This window comes from Cheilinus undulatus, linkage group 7 (genome assembly GCF_018320785.1).
Source record: "Cheilinus undulatus linkage group 7, ASM1832078v1, whole genome shotgun sequence".
Taxonomy (NCBI): Eukaryota; Metazoa; Chordata; class Actinopteri; order Labriformes; family Labridae; genus Cheilinus; species Cheilinus undulatus.
Window position 1 is genome coordinate 24,980,365 of NC_054871.1, and position 16,316 is coordinate 24,996,680.

The 16,316-nt window shown below is 40.1% G+C and overlaps 1 protein-coding gene across 1 annotated transcript in view; it reads right to left on the reverse strand.

The window, feature by feature from the left end:
* The window catches only part of ttll7 (tubulin tyrosine ligase-like family, member 7), a 130,167-nt gene that overhangs the window by 56,714 nt on the left and 57,137 nt on the right, over window positions 1-16,316 (reverse strand). The window contains exons 10-11 of the mRNA XM_041790584.1: window positions 3,222-3,316; window positions 306-453 (exon numbers count right to left, since the gene is read on the reverse strand). Coding sequence (XP_041646518.1) covers window positions 306-453; window positions 3,222-3,316 — 243 coding nt within the window. The remainder of the gene's footprint in view (window positions 1-305; window positions 454-3,221; window positions 3,317-16,316) is intronic.

A 16,316-nucleotide genomic window follows, 5' to 3' on the forward strand; every position in this document is an offset into this window, starting at 1 on the left:
TGACATTACAGGCATTGTTTAAATCCCCAGGCTGGTGTTAAAATGTCTGGGTGGGGGAGTGAATGAGTTTTGCTCTGAACTCCATTGACCATAAACAAGGTGCACCACCTTGTACAGCTGCTCAGCATCCCAAATGCTCCAGTGCAGTTCACTTATCAGTAGAGAGCATGCTAGTTATGTTGGGCAGTTCTCTGGTGGTGGTTAATGTAAACATGAAAATTTCAAGCTCAGTTTCGCATTGCAAATCTTTTCATTGGAAATTTTAAGGATCCATGAAAAACTAAAGTTAAAAAAATATGCCTTACCAACTCCTCTCTCCTTCGTTCCAGCGTGTGACGTTGTTTCTCCCAGTCAGAGGAAGCTGCTGAGAGTTTCTTCATGGAACCATGTCCGTAGAGCCGTCTCTGAGCCTCGGCCTTTTGCTGGGCCAGGTTGCGTTTCTTATCACTGGCTCTGGATCGATACAAAACAGGAAAAGGGTCAAGAGCAGGCACATTTAAGCATAAGAAAGGCGTGCTGGATCTTTCCATGAATTTCTAACTGTTGTGTGTCTTTTTGAGTTGTGGATATTTCAGAAACCGATGTTAAACACCTGCGACCCCGAACGGGATAAACAGTATAGAAAATGGATGGATGGATGTTAAACAGGCATGTGTGATTGCTTGGTGGCTGCCTAGAAAAACTGCCCTTATGACTTTCTACCCAAAGTTGTAAACATTTGAGTGCCCTGTCAAACACCCACAATTCATAGAAGTCAAGTGAGCCCACACTGTGTTTGCAGACTGTCCTGTATTAGCTGAAACATCCTGTATTCCAGCTAATACATCCTGTAACACTTTACTGACCCTTGACCAAATCATCTGACACAACCAGAAGCCCATCCTGCACTAATCATGTCCATCAAGTGGCACCTGTCATCCAATCACAGGCCCTTTGCATGCATCAGTAATACCTAAAGCATCAAACGCCACAAGTCCCATTTCATTTATGGATGGTTTTTGTTTGTTTTGCTCGAAAATGTGCATAAAAAAAGATTAACCCAAAGACTTTGCAGCTATAACAAGGAATGAGAAGCTAAATAAATTGTGGGTTTAAACAGTCATGGGCAACTTGACAAAAGTTTCAGAATATAGTACCATCAAGGGTTTTCATAGGACACAGAGACAAGCATGACCTGACAGCCAGCTGCAACAGAAGACGCCATAACAGTAAAAGGTAAAAGCAATGGCAGTGTTTTTGTGACATTGGCAACACCTGAAATTACTCAATTTCAGCACGTTAAGCCTCATTTTTGTATACTATACCATACTGCATGCAGGTTCATCGGAGCTAATCAAACCGATCTTAAAATATGTGTGAAATGTGACTTGTCATGTAAGGACTTTTTTCTGGCTTTTGAAATATATACATATATCTGGAAAAAAAAAAACACTGACCTTCGGACAAAAAAGCAAAGATATAAGTTGTACCACTTGTTCTCAGGAGGTGGAAAAATCAACACAAATCGAAAGTTTCTTACAAAAGTTTTAATCTAATAGGAATAATGGATTTGTAGTAATAATATCAATTAGGCTAAGCTGCTGTTGGCAAACTAATTCTGTAATATTCTCTCATAATATAAAAGACTTGTTCTTTTTCATCACATTTGTCATTGTTTGGAACATAGAAAAGGTCTTTATGAATGTTGTTGAAATTTACAACAAGCACGTCCCATCTCTAACTGAATCACTGTGGCTGTATAAACACAGAAGTAAATCCTTCACAGAACATCGAACACCACTGAGACACAACAAACCGACAACCCCAAGATGAACAGGACTAGACAGCTAATTCTGAACAAGTGGGCCATTGCGGCCTGGAGAAAGGGCAATTCATTTTAGTCAATCGGTGGCCCTTTAAATTGGATATTGAGTGCTGTTGGGGGGCTGAGGTTTATCAATGTCCATGCCCGGCCGGGTCTGAATTGATCCCACGTTGATACAGTTGGTGTTGTGAGCCGAATCGAGAGGGGACCCTACCTCTACCCCTCCCTTTAGAAAAGCAAAGCCATTTCTTTATAAGGCAAGAGTGAGCGAGGTAGAACAAAGCCCTCATTCACTCCAACGTAAACATAAGCAGTTTGTCCAGTGGTAAGAGCTCTCCGCCGCCTTTCAAGGCCTCTTACAATTTATTTGTCATGAAATAATCAAATCTCCCCTTTTAATCTATGGGAACGCAGCAAACATCAGCCATGGAACAAATCATTTTGATAAGAGATTTGTTTGTGCCGACTGAAGCTTGGGCAGTGGGGGGGGGGGAGTTTTTATGTAGGATGGTTGCATCTCGCTCCACACTTGGCCAAACTAGATCTATGGGGCTGCATGTAATTGATCCATTGCGTATGTGTGTGTCAGTGTGTGTACGGTTGACTAGGAGAGACTATATTTAGAGCCATAAGAGGAGCACAAGCAGAAAGAGAGAGAAAGAAAAAAGAGTGCAGAGATCCAGAGGTCTAGTGTAAGATGATCAATCAGTGGACAGACTCATTGTAGCCAAGGGACAGAAAAGCGTGCCAGCAAACGCACATATACAATAACTACATATGTACAAAAACGTATTACACAACAAGAATGTCCATGTGGGTAATGTAAACAGGAAAACAAATGCATCCACAAAGCATGGTAAAAAAAAAACAAAAAAAAAAAAACAGCACAGGAAGCTTATGTAAATGTGCAGAGCAGGGTAAACAATGTAGACTCTGACAATCAGATAGGCCAGTTATTGTTATCCTGCTCCTATCACACACACTCAGCATGTGTCTAATTGAGGGATGCACAAAGTGCACAATAGAGGCATACTGTAGCTTTACACCTCGGCCATTATCTGTCTTTTATCCACCCCAGCAGCAACAACAACACAAATTTGCTGCTTTATTTTTTTTGTCAACAGCCCAAACTTTCTGTTACTTTCTGACAAATTTGTGCGACTGTGTCATCAGTCTGAAGCCAAAACAAGATAAAAGCCAAATAGTGCCATACATCAAAGTGATTCAGAAGTTTTCAGGGTTGCCAAATAAAGAGGACTGAAAGAATCAATTGAAAGCCTTAAACATTCAGAGCCCTCAAAGATAAAGTTTGATGTGTGTGTGTGACCTGTCTGCACATGAAACTAAATGGGCTCCCAGAAGCAATTCACATGTGTGTGTCTGCAGCTTGTGTGTGTATGACCGTGGCTAACAGTACCGAATGTTTAGGAGCTTGAGAGCATTAAGAAGAACTCCTTTCTTCACGTCGTAATCAATCTTCTGATCAGTCCCAAAACTCGGAGCTCGATTGATCTGAAAAAGAAAAGAGGGTGGAAACAATCAAAGCATATTCAGTGTTTTTATTCATCTGATTTTTTTTCTTACTTTCTTCTCCATTCAGCCGATGGAAATGCTATGCTATTACAGGAGTGGATTTAGGGTTTCTACTGGGGGTGACCTGGAATAGTCTGCGATTCGACGATTGGATTCGGAGGAGTCTGATTCGACTATGAACCTCATTGTCGAATCAGACTCCACCCACTGTCCTGCGGTGCTGGGGATGTTTATCACCTCAGATGGCAAGCACATGGCTAATTATGTATGCACAATGAGTCAAAGCAAGTCTATCTCTCTGCAAGCTCAGTATTGCTGAGGACTATGCAGGGAAAGTGGGAAAGTTTGACCAGAGCTTTCTCGTGAAGCAGAATTTTAATGTATATGAGGTTTTCCTGGTTAACCAAAGGCTTAATATCATCAGCAGTATGGAGGGATTTTGTCTCATTGCTGCAAGTAATGGAGAGGCTGAAATAAAGGAAATTGAATAACTGAGCATCGTAAACACTGATGCAGCAGCAGAGAGAGAGAGGCCTATGCCGGCTAATTAGCAGAAGTAGTCTTGGATAAGCTGTTAATGAGAGGAGGACTGGACCAGTCTATCTGCTGTGGTGCTTTTGTCTTTTCTGGACCAGTTCAAATAAACCAGGATGGTTGGATTTCCAGCTTTAGCAGAGGTTTCAGTTGTCATCATGAGGACTGATATTACTGACGGAAAGACTCATTTTTCATTTCAAATGTAGAGTTCTAACGTGGTGTCCAGTTAAGAGAGCACTTTTGTTATGTGTTTGGATGCTTCGTTGTTGTTGGTGGAGGATGGTATTTGGCTGTTGTAAGCTGCTAAGTTATAGTAGCAGCTAATGTGCTAACAGGCTAATGGTGCTAATTTGAAGCTAACTGTTGTTGTTTTTAAGTTTAACGTGGACATACATTGTGTAACTGACTGCGTGTGTAAGGAAAAGTGTGCAGCTTTCATTTTGATACTTTAAACCACTTACACAAAAAAATAAGAGAGAGATTTATGCATTTTGCTGCTGTTATGTTAAAGCAAATGTCCGGTAGTTATTCTAAATGGCCAGAATTCTTGAGGACTGCCAGTCCGGGGACAAGATGTCTAGCGAAAACACTGTTCGACTTTTAGTCGACTAAAGGCAAAATCTGATGAATCAGATTGGACTATGAAAACCCTTAGTTGTTGACACCCCTAGTATCTACACTGTAAACCCTGGAAGCTATCAAGATTCACATAGATGAAGTTAAATTTATTTGATAATCAAGTCAATACCAGGTTTTTTCAAGGTCTGTTTAATTTTGGGGTGAGGGAAACTATTTTACTGTTGTTCAAGTAAAGTCAACTTAAAGTAAGCAAGTAACATCTAAGGGCTGGACAGTCAATTTGCTGATTTGCACCACTGTCTAGTAGGTGGAGATAACCAGGTTAAAGCAACACACTAACAAGCAGAAAAAGACGAAGACATTTAACAGTCCAAGTCATCTGAGCATGTGAGTGAGCCAAGTGTGCCCCCGCAGTAAACAGAAGTGAGAATACAAAATTTCTAGGATTTCAACTTTAGGGCAACTCTATTGATGTTTTTGAATTTTTTGGTCAGGCCTAGGTACTCGAGCTAAGTATTTCTTGTCATTTCATTTAAATTGTTTGACAATCACCCCCTTAATCTGCGGAGTTTTCCCAGAAGGGCTTTGAGCATTAGACAATTTTGCACCATGACTGAAGTTACCAACTCAGTGAGAAGTGTCCCGCCTTAGTACTCCATGTCAATGTGATATGTATGCAGTGTGAGACTGAAAAGTTAAAGGTTGTTTAAGAAATGAGTTTGTTAACTTAAAAATTCTAAATATTTTTCTAAGTTAGTTGAACACATTTTAGTTTTAAGTTAACACTAAACTAGTAATTCAACCCTATAGATATCTGTTTTTGATGATTGGTGCCATACATGGTCAATCAATAAGTTCCTAGTGTTTTCTTGCTCTGCCTCTCTATAATATATAAAGATACCATAAATTTAATGTGATTTGATAAAAGATAGGCTGCTGATGGTAACACTAAAGCAGAATCACAGTAAGGGAGAGACAAAAGCAAAAGAAATGAGCGTCTGAGTGTTAGGACAGGGGAGGGGTGCAGGGGGGTGTGCATGGGGGTTATTTTGAGAAAAAGACACAAATAAAACATAGTTAATAAATCAGGATTAATGAACCCACAAATGGCAACCATTCAAAAGATAAAAGGAAGTTGGGGCGCGCCAGTAGTCGAGTGGTTAAGGTGCACGCTATATACGCAGGCGATCTGGGTTCAAATCCAGCCCGTGGCACTATTTCCTGCATGTCTCTCCCCGCTCTCTTCCCTGTTTCCAACTCTATCCAAAAATAAATCTTTAAAAAGGAAGTTAAAATATCACCTTTAATACTGCAACAAGGAACATGGTCATTAAAAAAAATTTGTCTTTTTTCAGATAAAAGTTAGTTTTGCTAAGAGACATGGGTCTGTGGTAGTATTTGGTGGGTTATTCTTGGTAATGACTTAATTTTACTCAGAATTGCATCTTTAATAGCTTATCCTCTCAGAAAATAGATTGCAATTAGCAAATACTTTGTATTTATCATTTATTTTTATTGTTGTAATGTTGAGGGAGTATACTGGGGAGAGGATGGATGTGTGGGGGCTCATACCAGAGTGTTTAGGGCCTCACCTTGGCCAGTGGCAGCTCTTGGCATAAAACCATTTTTCACCATGAGTGAAGTTACACACTCAGTTAAAGAAGTCCCACCCATGTAGAGGAACATTAATGTGGCATGACTGGTGTACTGAGTACGATAGAAAGGCATTACCCGAATCAGTGTCATTTATTGCCACTTGAAGTCACAAAAGTAAGACTACTAAGTGTGGCATGAATGTTCAAAATAAATATATGTGAAATATGTGACAAAATTACAATGGATGAGAAAAGTTAGTTAACCTAGCATAAATATACAAGTAAAATTGAGTCGGTATAACTTGGAATGGCCAAGTACCTGCTCCTTAACAAATACTGTTTATCAGCAAGTATTAGGTTACTTAAGCATTAAACTTAAGTGCAAGTACACTACACTAAAACAGCTTTTGTAAACGCAACACACCATTTCTAGATCACTGAGGTCAAAAGTTATTTTTCCTTATGTTTTTACGGCAATCTGTTAGCATAATTCTTTCAGAATAAGGTCTGCTAATTGGGTTTTACAGTGTATGGAAAAAAAGAGATCAGTTCACATTTCAGTTTTTTTTCTCTCTTTCAAAGACACTTAAGAACTTTTAGCCTTTCCTGACACTGACGTGTGTATGCCGTGTGTATGCCTGTGCATGTAGACAAGCCTATGTGTGTGAACAGACTGTGTGACCAGAGCATTGACCCTGCCCTTTTCAGCCAACCACAACAGGTGGTTCATGAGTCTATAACCTTAGTATGGCAGGCACTGTAACACCTACTGTATCTTTACCACTGCGACAAATAATCTCTTTGTGAGCATCAGTGAATTACCGAGGCTCAGCTCAATACCTTGGCATACAATCAGGAGTGCACAGCGAGAGTTAGCTGAGCGAGAACAGAATAAGCCACAAGCGATTTGAGGCACAAAAGCCCCTATCACCCAGGGAAAAATTCAAGAGCAGCTTACCTTTCTTAACAGAACAGTTTCCAGCACAGTGTAAGGTATTCAGATATCAGTTATTATACCTGACACAACAAATCAATTCTCCTCTTTTTACTCTTTGTTGTGTTCCCTCTGTCTCACTCCCAAGGTGAGGATGAGATTGTTGGAGACAACAAAAGGGGCCGGCAAATGGAGAGAAGAGTAGGGAGAGGGAGTGAATGAACTGGCAACCATGATTGGAATGGTGTCTTCCTATGAGGTGACTTCAAATGACAATGCAACAGATGTCCTGCGAAAGGCTGGCTCAGGCTTAGGAGCTTGATTATGGAGATAAGTCAGGTCTCCTCCCAGTGTTGTTCAAATGCACAAACCCCTTTTATAATGTGGGAACAATGGTATGACAGCTATGCACCAATATTAAATTTGTAGTGACTAAAAAATATGCATATTTATTTATGTATTATTTAATAAGCATAAGTACAACTGAGAGATAAGAATACATTATTTAATCAAAAATTGTGTCTGCAAATCTCCTGTAGGTCATGTTTCTGCAGAAAATACAACCCTGGACTGGTTTTAGAGCATTTAGACTGTGTGTCGGTCATGGGGTCAGTTGTTTGTGTCTTCAGTCAGTAAGAATTAGTGTCAGTCATTGAGAGAAAGATGGGGGACTCAGTTCTCTAATTTCAAGATGGACCAAAAGGATAAACAAAATTTCTGAACTTTCTCTGAAATTTGTCTTTCCTAAATCAACAGAATTTACAAAACACTGCCCAAAATTCCATGAAAATGGGAGAAAATTCCCAAAACATCACAACAGATTCTCTGAAATATCCGTGAAAATTCTTTAAAATTTTAAAATACACTTCCAACCCCCAGTCAAATTCCCCCAAATTAACCAAGAAATGGCCCAAATTTCCATGAAAATTCCTAAAAATCTCAAATCAATTTCCTCCCAAAAAAATCAAATCAAATTCCCCAAAAATTACAAATACTTTCCCAAATTTCCTAGAGCCATCTGGCTGCGTACTTCTATGGTGGGATGTTTTGGGCGCAGCTGTTGCAGACCTCTATTGTCGGGCGACATCGACACTGAGGCAGGAAATAACTTACTAACCCTTGTTAGGATTTTCCTTAGTTTGTGGCGTGCTGTTTTTTTTTAATTTTATCCCCCTCCTACTTAAACTAAGCCTAACTTTCATGGTTCAGGTGCCTAACCCTATCCCTCGTTGGGTTTTTCTTAATTAGTGGTGTGTAAAATTAAAATGTATCCCCCTCAAAAAATGTTTTAATAAAATTCTGCTGTTGTGAAAAATAGCCACTTACTGTAACCTCTGACAGCAAGCGTAAAATATATGTCATTCGGTATGTCATTCTGGTTCTGGCTTGGGTAATGTACATCACTTCCTGCCCCATAGTTGAGGTCGCCCTGTCATGTGTTAGGGTAGGTAAGAAAGAGATGTCTCCATGTTGGCATGGTGGGTGGCGAGAGCTAGCATTGAGGGGGGTGGCTCTGGGATGCTGGAGATCACTGTTCAGCCTTCTGGAGGTGTCGCGGGACTAACTGGAACACAGACAAAGGATTCCCAGTTGCCAACCCCAAACTTTTCAAACTATACAAACATATCCCCAGTATTTCCAAAAAAAAAACTTGAAAAGTTCCAAGCAAGTTTCCTAAAACATCCATCTAATTACCATCCAATCTCTTAAAAAATCCTGAACATATACAGCAAATTCTTCCAAAATTTCAAGAAAATTACATAAGTAAAACTCAACAATGCTGAAGGAAAGCTATACTATAATTTCCACATATGCAGGGTCTTAAGAGGTTAAGTTTAAGGTTAACAAAATTTGCAGAGATACAGTACACAAGAACCTTTGTTGCCTTTTAATGGAGGCAACTGCTAAAACTATAAGTACAAATATGAAATAATAAATTAGTAAAATTTAAGTTCTGGTGCATGCATGAAGTATCCTATCTTTTTGTTGATGTTTTTTTCATTGTTTTTCTTAGCTCTACCTTTTCCTGGTTGCTGCTTCCACTTTAATTGTCAACAGTTTCATCACGTCTTCTATTTTTTCAAAAATGCCTGCATATTTTTCTCGTTAAAATAGAAAAATATACAGTCTACAAAGGCATGGAGGCTATAACTCGTTTAGGTTGATCACTGTCATGCTACGACTAAATATGTCTACTTATCTTGGTGGGGAAAAAAGTAAAAATTGCTGCAAATGGTTAACCTGACACTAATCCCTCTAGGTTTTCTCTATTAGCAGTCAGAGTGAGTATTTGTGCCAGAAAAAAAACTCTTCATCCTGTTCCATCTTCCCTGAGAAAAAATCACTTGGATACAGTCAATCTCATCAAAGCTGAATGACAGCCAATCACAAACTGTGATTTCAGTAACGGCGCAACATCTAGGCCAGTCAGAGGACTTAGAATTTATTATAGATCCATTCTCTCTTCCAATCAGAAAGTTGGATAGAGAATAGCAAACGGGCCAATGAGGAAACAGATCAGTTTGCAACATCAAGCTATTCTGAGGGATTTTGTGCTAAAAACCAGCATCAAATCCGAAAGCTCCTTTACAGAGGAGTGCAAAGTGTAGCGCTCAGAAACTCCATCCTGCTTCCTCTTCCCTACCTCTTAGATGACCATTACTAATCCTGACACAAAGGTGCTTACCTCTGTGTGGCAGGTTGTGGAGTAGTGCTGTAAGATATTATTTACATCACAACCAGGCTCTGCAGAACAGAGAGAGGCAGCATGTCAGCTGTGTGGCCAGCCGAGAGGCAGGTAGCCCTAAAAGAGAGCAGTGAGTATTGAAAGCTTGTCCTGACAGGCTTATGCTGGACAGAGAAGCTCAGCACTCCATCCAAGCTTCTTCAGAATTGCCCTTCCTAGTCCTAGTCCTACCAAGCCAGGGAATATGGCTGTATGATAAATCCTCAATTTCTGAATATTATCAAGCTGAGAGAAGCTTGAGACACATGAACAGGAGCTTATTAGGAAAGGACTACTTATCCGTGTATTTTTTTCACTAGATAGATCCAAAATACCAAAAAGCGGCGACAAAAGCTACGCCACAATGACAAAGTTTGTATGGGCATGCATTTCTGCGCTGACATGCTTTTTCTGCACAGGAACCATTTATCAGAAGGAGGGGGACTAGGTGATGAATGTCTTCGAGCATAAAGAGGAAAAAAGAGCAGGGATTCAATCCAACTCTTTCACTCAATATAAAAAAGTCTACAATACATCCCTCTGTGTGCTGAGAAGGACAGAACTCCACTTCAGCCTACAGTACCTTACAAAAAAAATCAAAAGAAAAGAGGAGAGAGGTCTGTTTTCATTTAGAGCTCCTTGATATGACAGCCACAATGGAAAAAGTATGGCTTTAGAGCCTTATAGCCCATAGGTAACAGCCTCACTGGCAGTGATCCTGGTGACGCTTGTCTCGTTACTTGTCTTCATTTCTTCGTCTGATTCGTGGTGTCAAGCTGTCACACAGCAGACTGGAATCGCAGCTCACTGTCTCTCTTCGCTCTCCCTCAGTCTTTTCTCTCTCGCCCCATGTCTGCTTACTTTCTCTTCCCACTCTCTTCCCATTTTCTTTCTGGTCACTCAGTGCAACCCCCTTCTCTTGCTGGCCCTCGCTCTCCGCTCTCTACCTCTTTCATTCATCTCCCTCTCTCCGGTGTTTCTGTGTTCTCCTTTTCCTCTCTGGCAGAGGAAGTTGGACCAGTCTGGTCCTAATGAACCCCTGCAGGCTCCTGAAACCCCCACTCTGATTTCCTTAAGTGACTCTGGCAGGGCCTTAAAGGAGCCCTGGGTTGCTCCAAGACACATTCAATAAAAGTGTCAGATGAAAAGATTAGAAAGTCCTTTTTACTCACGCTTTGATTCATTTTAGTATCAGGATGGCATCAGTGTACCCTAAATATTACTCCATAAAAATGTAGAAAGACAGCATCAGTGTGTCACTTTTCACAGGACAGGTTTATCCTCTTCTGATCATCCAATTAAACATATTAAGTTAAGCTGTAACCATTAGTAGGCTCATATGTTACACATTCATGTTCAACAGCTGTGAAACCAAAGCACATAAGTAACCCACTGGTGTTTATGAGAGCAGTGGCAGACATAGCAATTTTGGGGCCCAGGGTGAATACAGGCATGCCAGCCCCTATATCCATTCTCTCCCATTTTTAAATTCTTATTTATCAAAGAAAGTGCTATCTGTAACTTCTTTCAATCAGTCTTCAAACAGCAGTGATTCAAGGTGTTGATTCACTGACTTTAGAAACTTGTGAATTTCTTGTGACCTTATGGCCTAAAAATATTTCATTTTTAAAATGTCTTTTGCAGGCTTCTAATGCTTTCATTTTTTTCAACTCTGTTTAATTTTATTTAGTTATGGCTGTGATATTTAAGCTTGTCTGACTATATTCAAGTTTAAATTTGATGCAACATGAAGCAAAAAAAGGCTATTCAATGTTTTTGTATAGAAATATCCAGTTGGATTTCAAAATATCTAATTGGAGACACTAATTGGACATCTGGCAACCAAATGACATCAGAGATACTTATATGAATTCTAAGTTTGCACGCTTATTTAAATAAAAAATGGCAGTTTACTTACATATTTCCAGTTTGGATTTTTTTTCTTTTTTGTCATATTTTACCGCCACAAAGTGACCAACAAATTCAGGCAAATCATGCCACAGGATCATTTCACTCTTTCCAACACTCTATTACAGTGGGTCTCAACAAAAAAGGCTTTCACAGACTTGTTCTTGACCAAAGATCTACTGTATGTATAAACTATCCATTATCATGACAGTCTATCAAGAAAGGATCTGTTAATTCTCAGTAAAAAACTTAAAATTCTCAAGTTTAAAAGGTCATTATTTTATGAAAAGAACTATAAAATTTTAACTTTAAAAGTTGTAAATGTACTTCCACCAAAACTTTGAATTTTTTGAGATTTAAATTTAAAAAATCAAATAGCTGTTTTCACTTTGGTTTCTTGTAAATTTTTGTCTTTCCAATGTTGTAAATTTTTGATCCTAAAAACTTGATTTTTTTTTAGATTTTAATGTCAAAATTAAAGACTTTTAAAACGTTTATATTTTGAGGGTTTTTTCCGTTAATTTACATCTTTTTTGACTCTGAAATTCTGAGTTTGTTTACTTGTCAACCAAGACCTTTAAATGAAAAAAAAAATGTATATTCTTCCCAAAAAAATTCCACTTTTTTGCCTAAGAATCAATTGATACTTTTACTTTGTTGTCTGTGAAGTTCGTTCCCAACCTGGGGTCGGGGGGGGGGGGGGTGTCACTTTGTCTACTGTTTGGCTGCCAAAATTAGTTTTTATAAGAAAAACATGCATAGGCCTTTTTTGGTGGGTTTTATCAGTGAAACAATTAAAATCTATGTTGAATTTTGGTGCCACTGTGACACAATTTTTACTCTGTTGGGTCCTGGGGGGGCTACACTTTTATTAGGTACCATTAGGGGGTGCTCAAGGGGGTGTCTGCCCCCACCCCCGGAAATCATTGGCACTCTAGGGGTGCCTGGACCTTTACTTCATATTTCACACTTCTAATAAGTGTGTTAAGCCCAAACGGCCAGAGTACCGGCTGTGCAGGAGTTAGGGTTGAGTTAATTATGTCTTTTGGTTTTACTTGTCTGTGGACTGTAATTCCTCTACTGATTTTTATCGCAGGTACCTAAGTAAAAAAAAAAAAACAAGAGGTAGAATTGCAACTAGTGTATATAATATGCCTTATTTGATCTAATACACTTCATTAATTTATAAGTGGGAAATTCTCCTCCCCCTCTGGTTTAGATGGGACTCAGTCTCATATTGTTCAGCCCCTCTGGAAGTGTATTGTTCAAGCAACACTAGCCTAGCAGTAACACTATTAATCCTGTCGCTGCTGGCCATTCTGCACACCTAGGGAGAACAAACTCAATCTAAGTTGATCCTGCAGTTCAAGTGCTCCAACTCTGACATTCTTCAACAATTCATTATTATCATTTCTATTATGAATCACAGAAAAAATCCGTACAATGATTATGACACTCTTAAAATGTAGTGGGCATGTAACAGTAGTGCTGCAGCCTCCCTCTGCTGTGTCACACTGGCCCTAATAACACAGCAACAGCAATGGATAAAGAACAATCAGCTGCCTTTTTTTCACAACAAATTGCTTCCTCCCATCAGCATCAATTCTGTGCCTGGAATAGTCATCAAACAAGTGCAAGGGCTCGCTCGTGATTAATCGGTTCAGAAAAACGACCCCCTCTTATTATTCCTGGCAGAGTGTAAACAACCGCTGCTTTGACAAGCCTCCCATTCTGCCCCGCACACTCAAGGGTATCGGGACAGTTCAACTGCTGTCAGAAAGGAGTGTTTGTTGCCATACAATGGTGGAACGAGAAAAAGGAGGCAGAGAGGGAGCGAGGGAGAGCAGAGCGACAGGAAGACAGACAGCTGGCCGCCATGTTAAGTCGCGCTCTTGTTTCAGCCGTCTTATCAATCACTGTTTTGTTCTTTTTGTGGCGTTTTTAGTGGACCAGTCGGACATGGGGAAACTCTAGCTGAGAATGTTAAGCTGCTGGTAAAGGTCTTGGGAGTGACGCTTAGCTTAGCCACCAGTCAGTCTGACCTACGTGACTAGCAGGCAGGGTGCAGGGAGTGTTTCTTTTTCTTTTTTGGAAACCAAACAGAGATAAAAATCAAACAGACCAAAAAAAAAGAGAAAAGAAAAACCAATAGGTGCTTTGGAGCCGTGCAAAAAACGTAGGAGTGAATATAGTTATGTAGTTATGCAGCCATGCACACAAACCTAATTTCAGAACTTTAAAACATGCAAAAGTATATCAACAAAACACACCTAAGGTCCTAAACTGTCACACTTACATATGCAGGCATATAAATCTTTTTTTACAGCCCCTCACACACACTGCACTTCCATATGTCAGTCATAAACATGCTATATAAATCTTCCCTCTCAATCACACAACCACCCAAAAAAACACAGACACACAAACAGTCTGTGGTGCTGCCATACACGCCTCATGATAAATGACTAAATGTTGGGGTGTGTTTTCAACTGCCCCACATACAAGGCCTGTGCGCTCCTAATTTGATACTTATTCCATGAAATAGTCATGTTGGGGGAAAATGGATGTGGATAGAGACAGACAGTCCCATACATCATTCTAATTATTCTTTAATAAACCTCTTATAAGGCAAAGAGTGGCTCGTAGGTGACTACTGCCACCTAGGGTTCACAAAGAGAAAGACACTCCCTTTCAGAGCTGAAGATGAGATCTATGGACATTTACATAGGACTGAATCCTTCTAAGTGCCAAAGATTAATCAAAGGCAAAAAGGGGACAGGGTGCAAGATAGACCCTGAGAGATAATTGAGAATATCAGACTGTTTGTATTCTCCTCTTTCATTTTTCAGCCTGCAAAATTCAATCAAGAGGGGGATGAAATTTATTTGGAGAGCACAGGTAGCAAGTAAATTCCTCCTTAATCACCCTGAATACACAATAATGTTCCACCTGGCTGTTGTAGGAGTTAGAAAAACACTTTTGAGGAAATATCTGAAAGGCAGGTTAACCTTCTGAATTCTTCTTCTGCAAGTCTTATACTTCAAATGGCTACTCTTTAGACTTTAATGAAAGCTATAAAATTATAAAAATTTCATCTCATTCTGCACAGATGAAATATAACTTCTGTTCAAAGTCTATATAAGTGTGAGGAAAGAAATCAAAATTATTCTCAGCAGTTGTAATTCATTTGCAGTGTGCGCTAGGACTAAAAAATATCACTTTGACTGTTTGTTTGTGTGGCATCTGTTTACACTTGCACAGATTACTCCTAACACACACACCCAACACACATTCTCACAAGAAAAGGAAGTCTGGATTATGTTGGCTCTGAGGAACGGACAGGGTAACCAAACTCATCTTGAAACAATCGGGGACGGGGAACAGAAAGTTTTAGGAAGAGGTTGTAAGAGGGGAAAGGGGTGAAGAATCAGCACCCTTGGGGGAGCAGTCCAGCTGCAGTCTGTTGTCTTAATGCCCATTCACACACACAAACACACTGAGACACAAACAAACCCGTGCCACGGTTGACCTAACCATGCCTGCCTCATTAGCTGCCAATCACTCTGCACAGCCTGTCCAGGAGGGACAGAAAGAGGGAGAGAGATGGATGAGGACATGGTAGTTAGGCTGCAGCCATCAATAATCAAGCTGCCTCTGCTCCTGTGTGCGATGGCATCTTTATACAGAACAGTCACAAGTTAAGCACCATGAAAGTTGGCAAACAACACTTCCTCACTCTATTTTTTTCTAGCTGGATTGGTCTGTTTACTGCAGGACTATCCATGCCTCTTCAACTGGATAAAAAGACAGGCTGGAGTGGGTTTGGTGAGCAGTAGGCAGGCCAACCACACACACTACAGAGGACAATCCCCAGAGGGACAAAGACCACACATTCAAACACAAAATCACACACAGGGAGTAGAAAACAGCCATTCTTGCATGCAGTAGTGCGTGTGTTTACAACTGAACACACACAGTACCTAAAGCGTGCAGCCGTCCAACACTACACACAGCAGAAAATCAAGTTCTGACACACTACCTCACATTTATTTACACACACAAATGAGAGCCCTCGCACGCTGACTGTGGCCCTAACAAGCAGGCCGAGCAGCCTTTGAGCTGCCTGCAGCCTGACACTGGAGAGACAGCTTCACACGCACCACGCAGGTTTCTAATTATTCATGCTCACTACAAACACTAGTTTCTTTTTATTTCAGGTTGACCAGCTGGAGATTTTTTTCTACTGCATGTGGGCAACTTGAATAAAAAAATCAATCTGGAGTCTGTAATGAGCCTGGGCCTCCATCCACTTGTCCTTGTGTTGGGCTACATGGACAACAATCAGGCTGTTATGAGTACAATAAATTGAGCTCTATGCCAGGTTCTGATTTCAATATAAGGGGCTGGTGAATTGTAAAAGGAGGTTTTCATAATCCTCATGTCCTTGCCCATCACCCAGCAGACCTCAAGTAATATTTTATTTTTCTGACTTAGTTTGACATTGTTTGTCATGCTGGCTTACAGCACAGAGACCCTGGATAAACTTGAGAAAGGAGTAAGGATGTAGGAGTGTAAAAGCTGCCATATCTCTGTATTCTACCACTGAAAGAAAGCACTTCTTATTAAGGTTGTCAAGCTGTTTGGTACCTCAGTATTTTTGAATCCAAGAGTTTTGAAATGAATTTATCCATTATTATGATG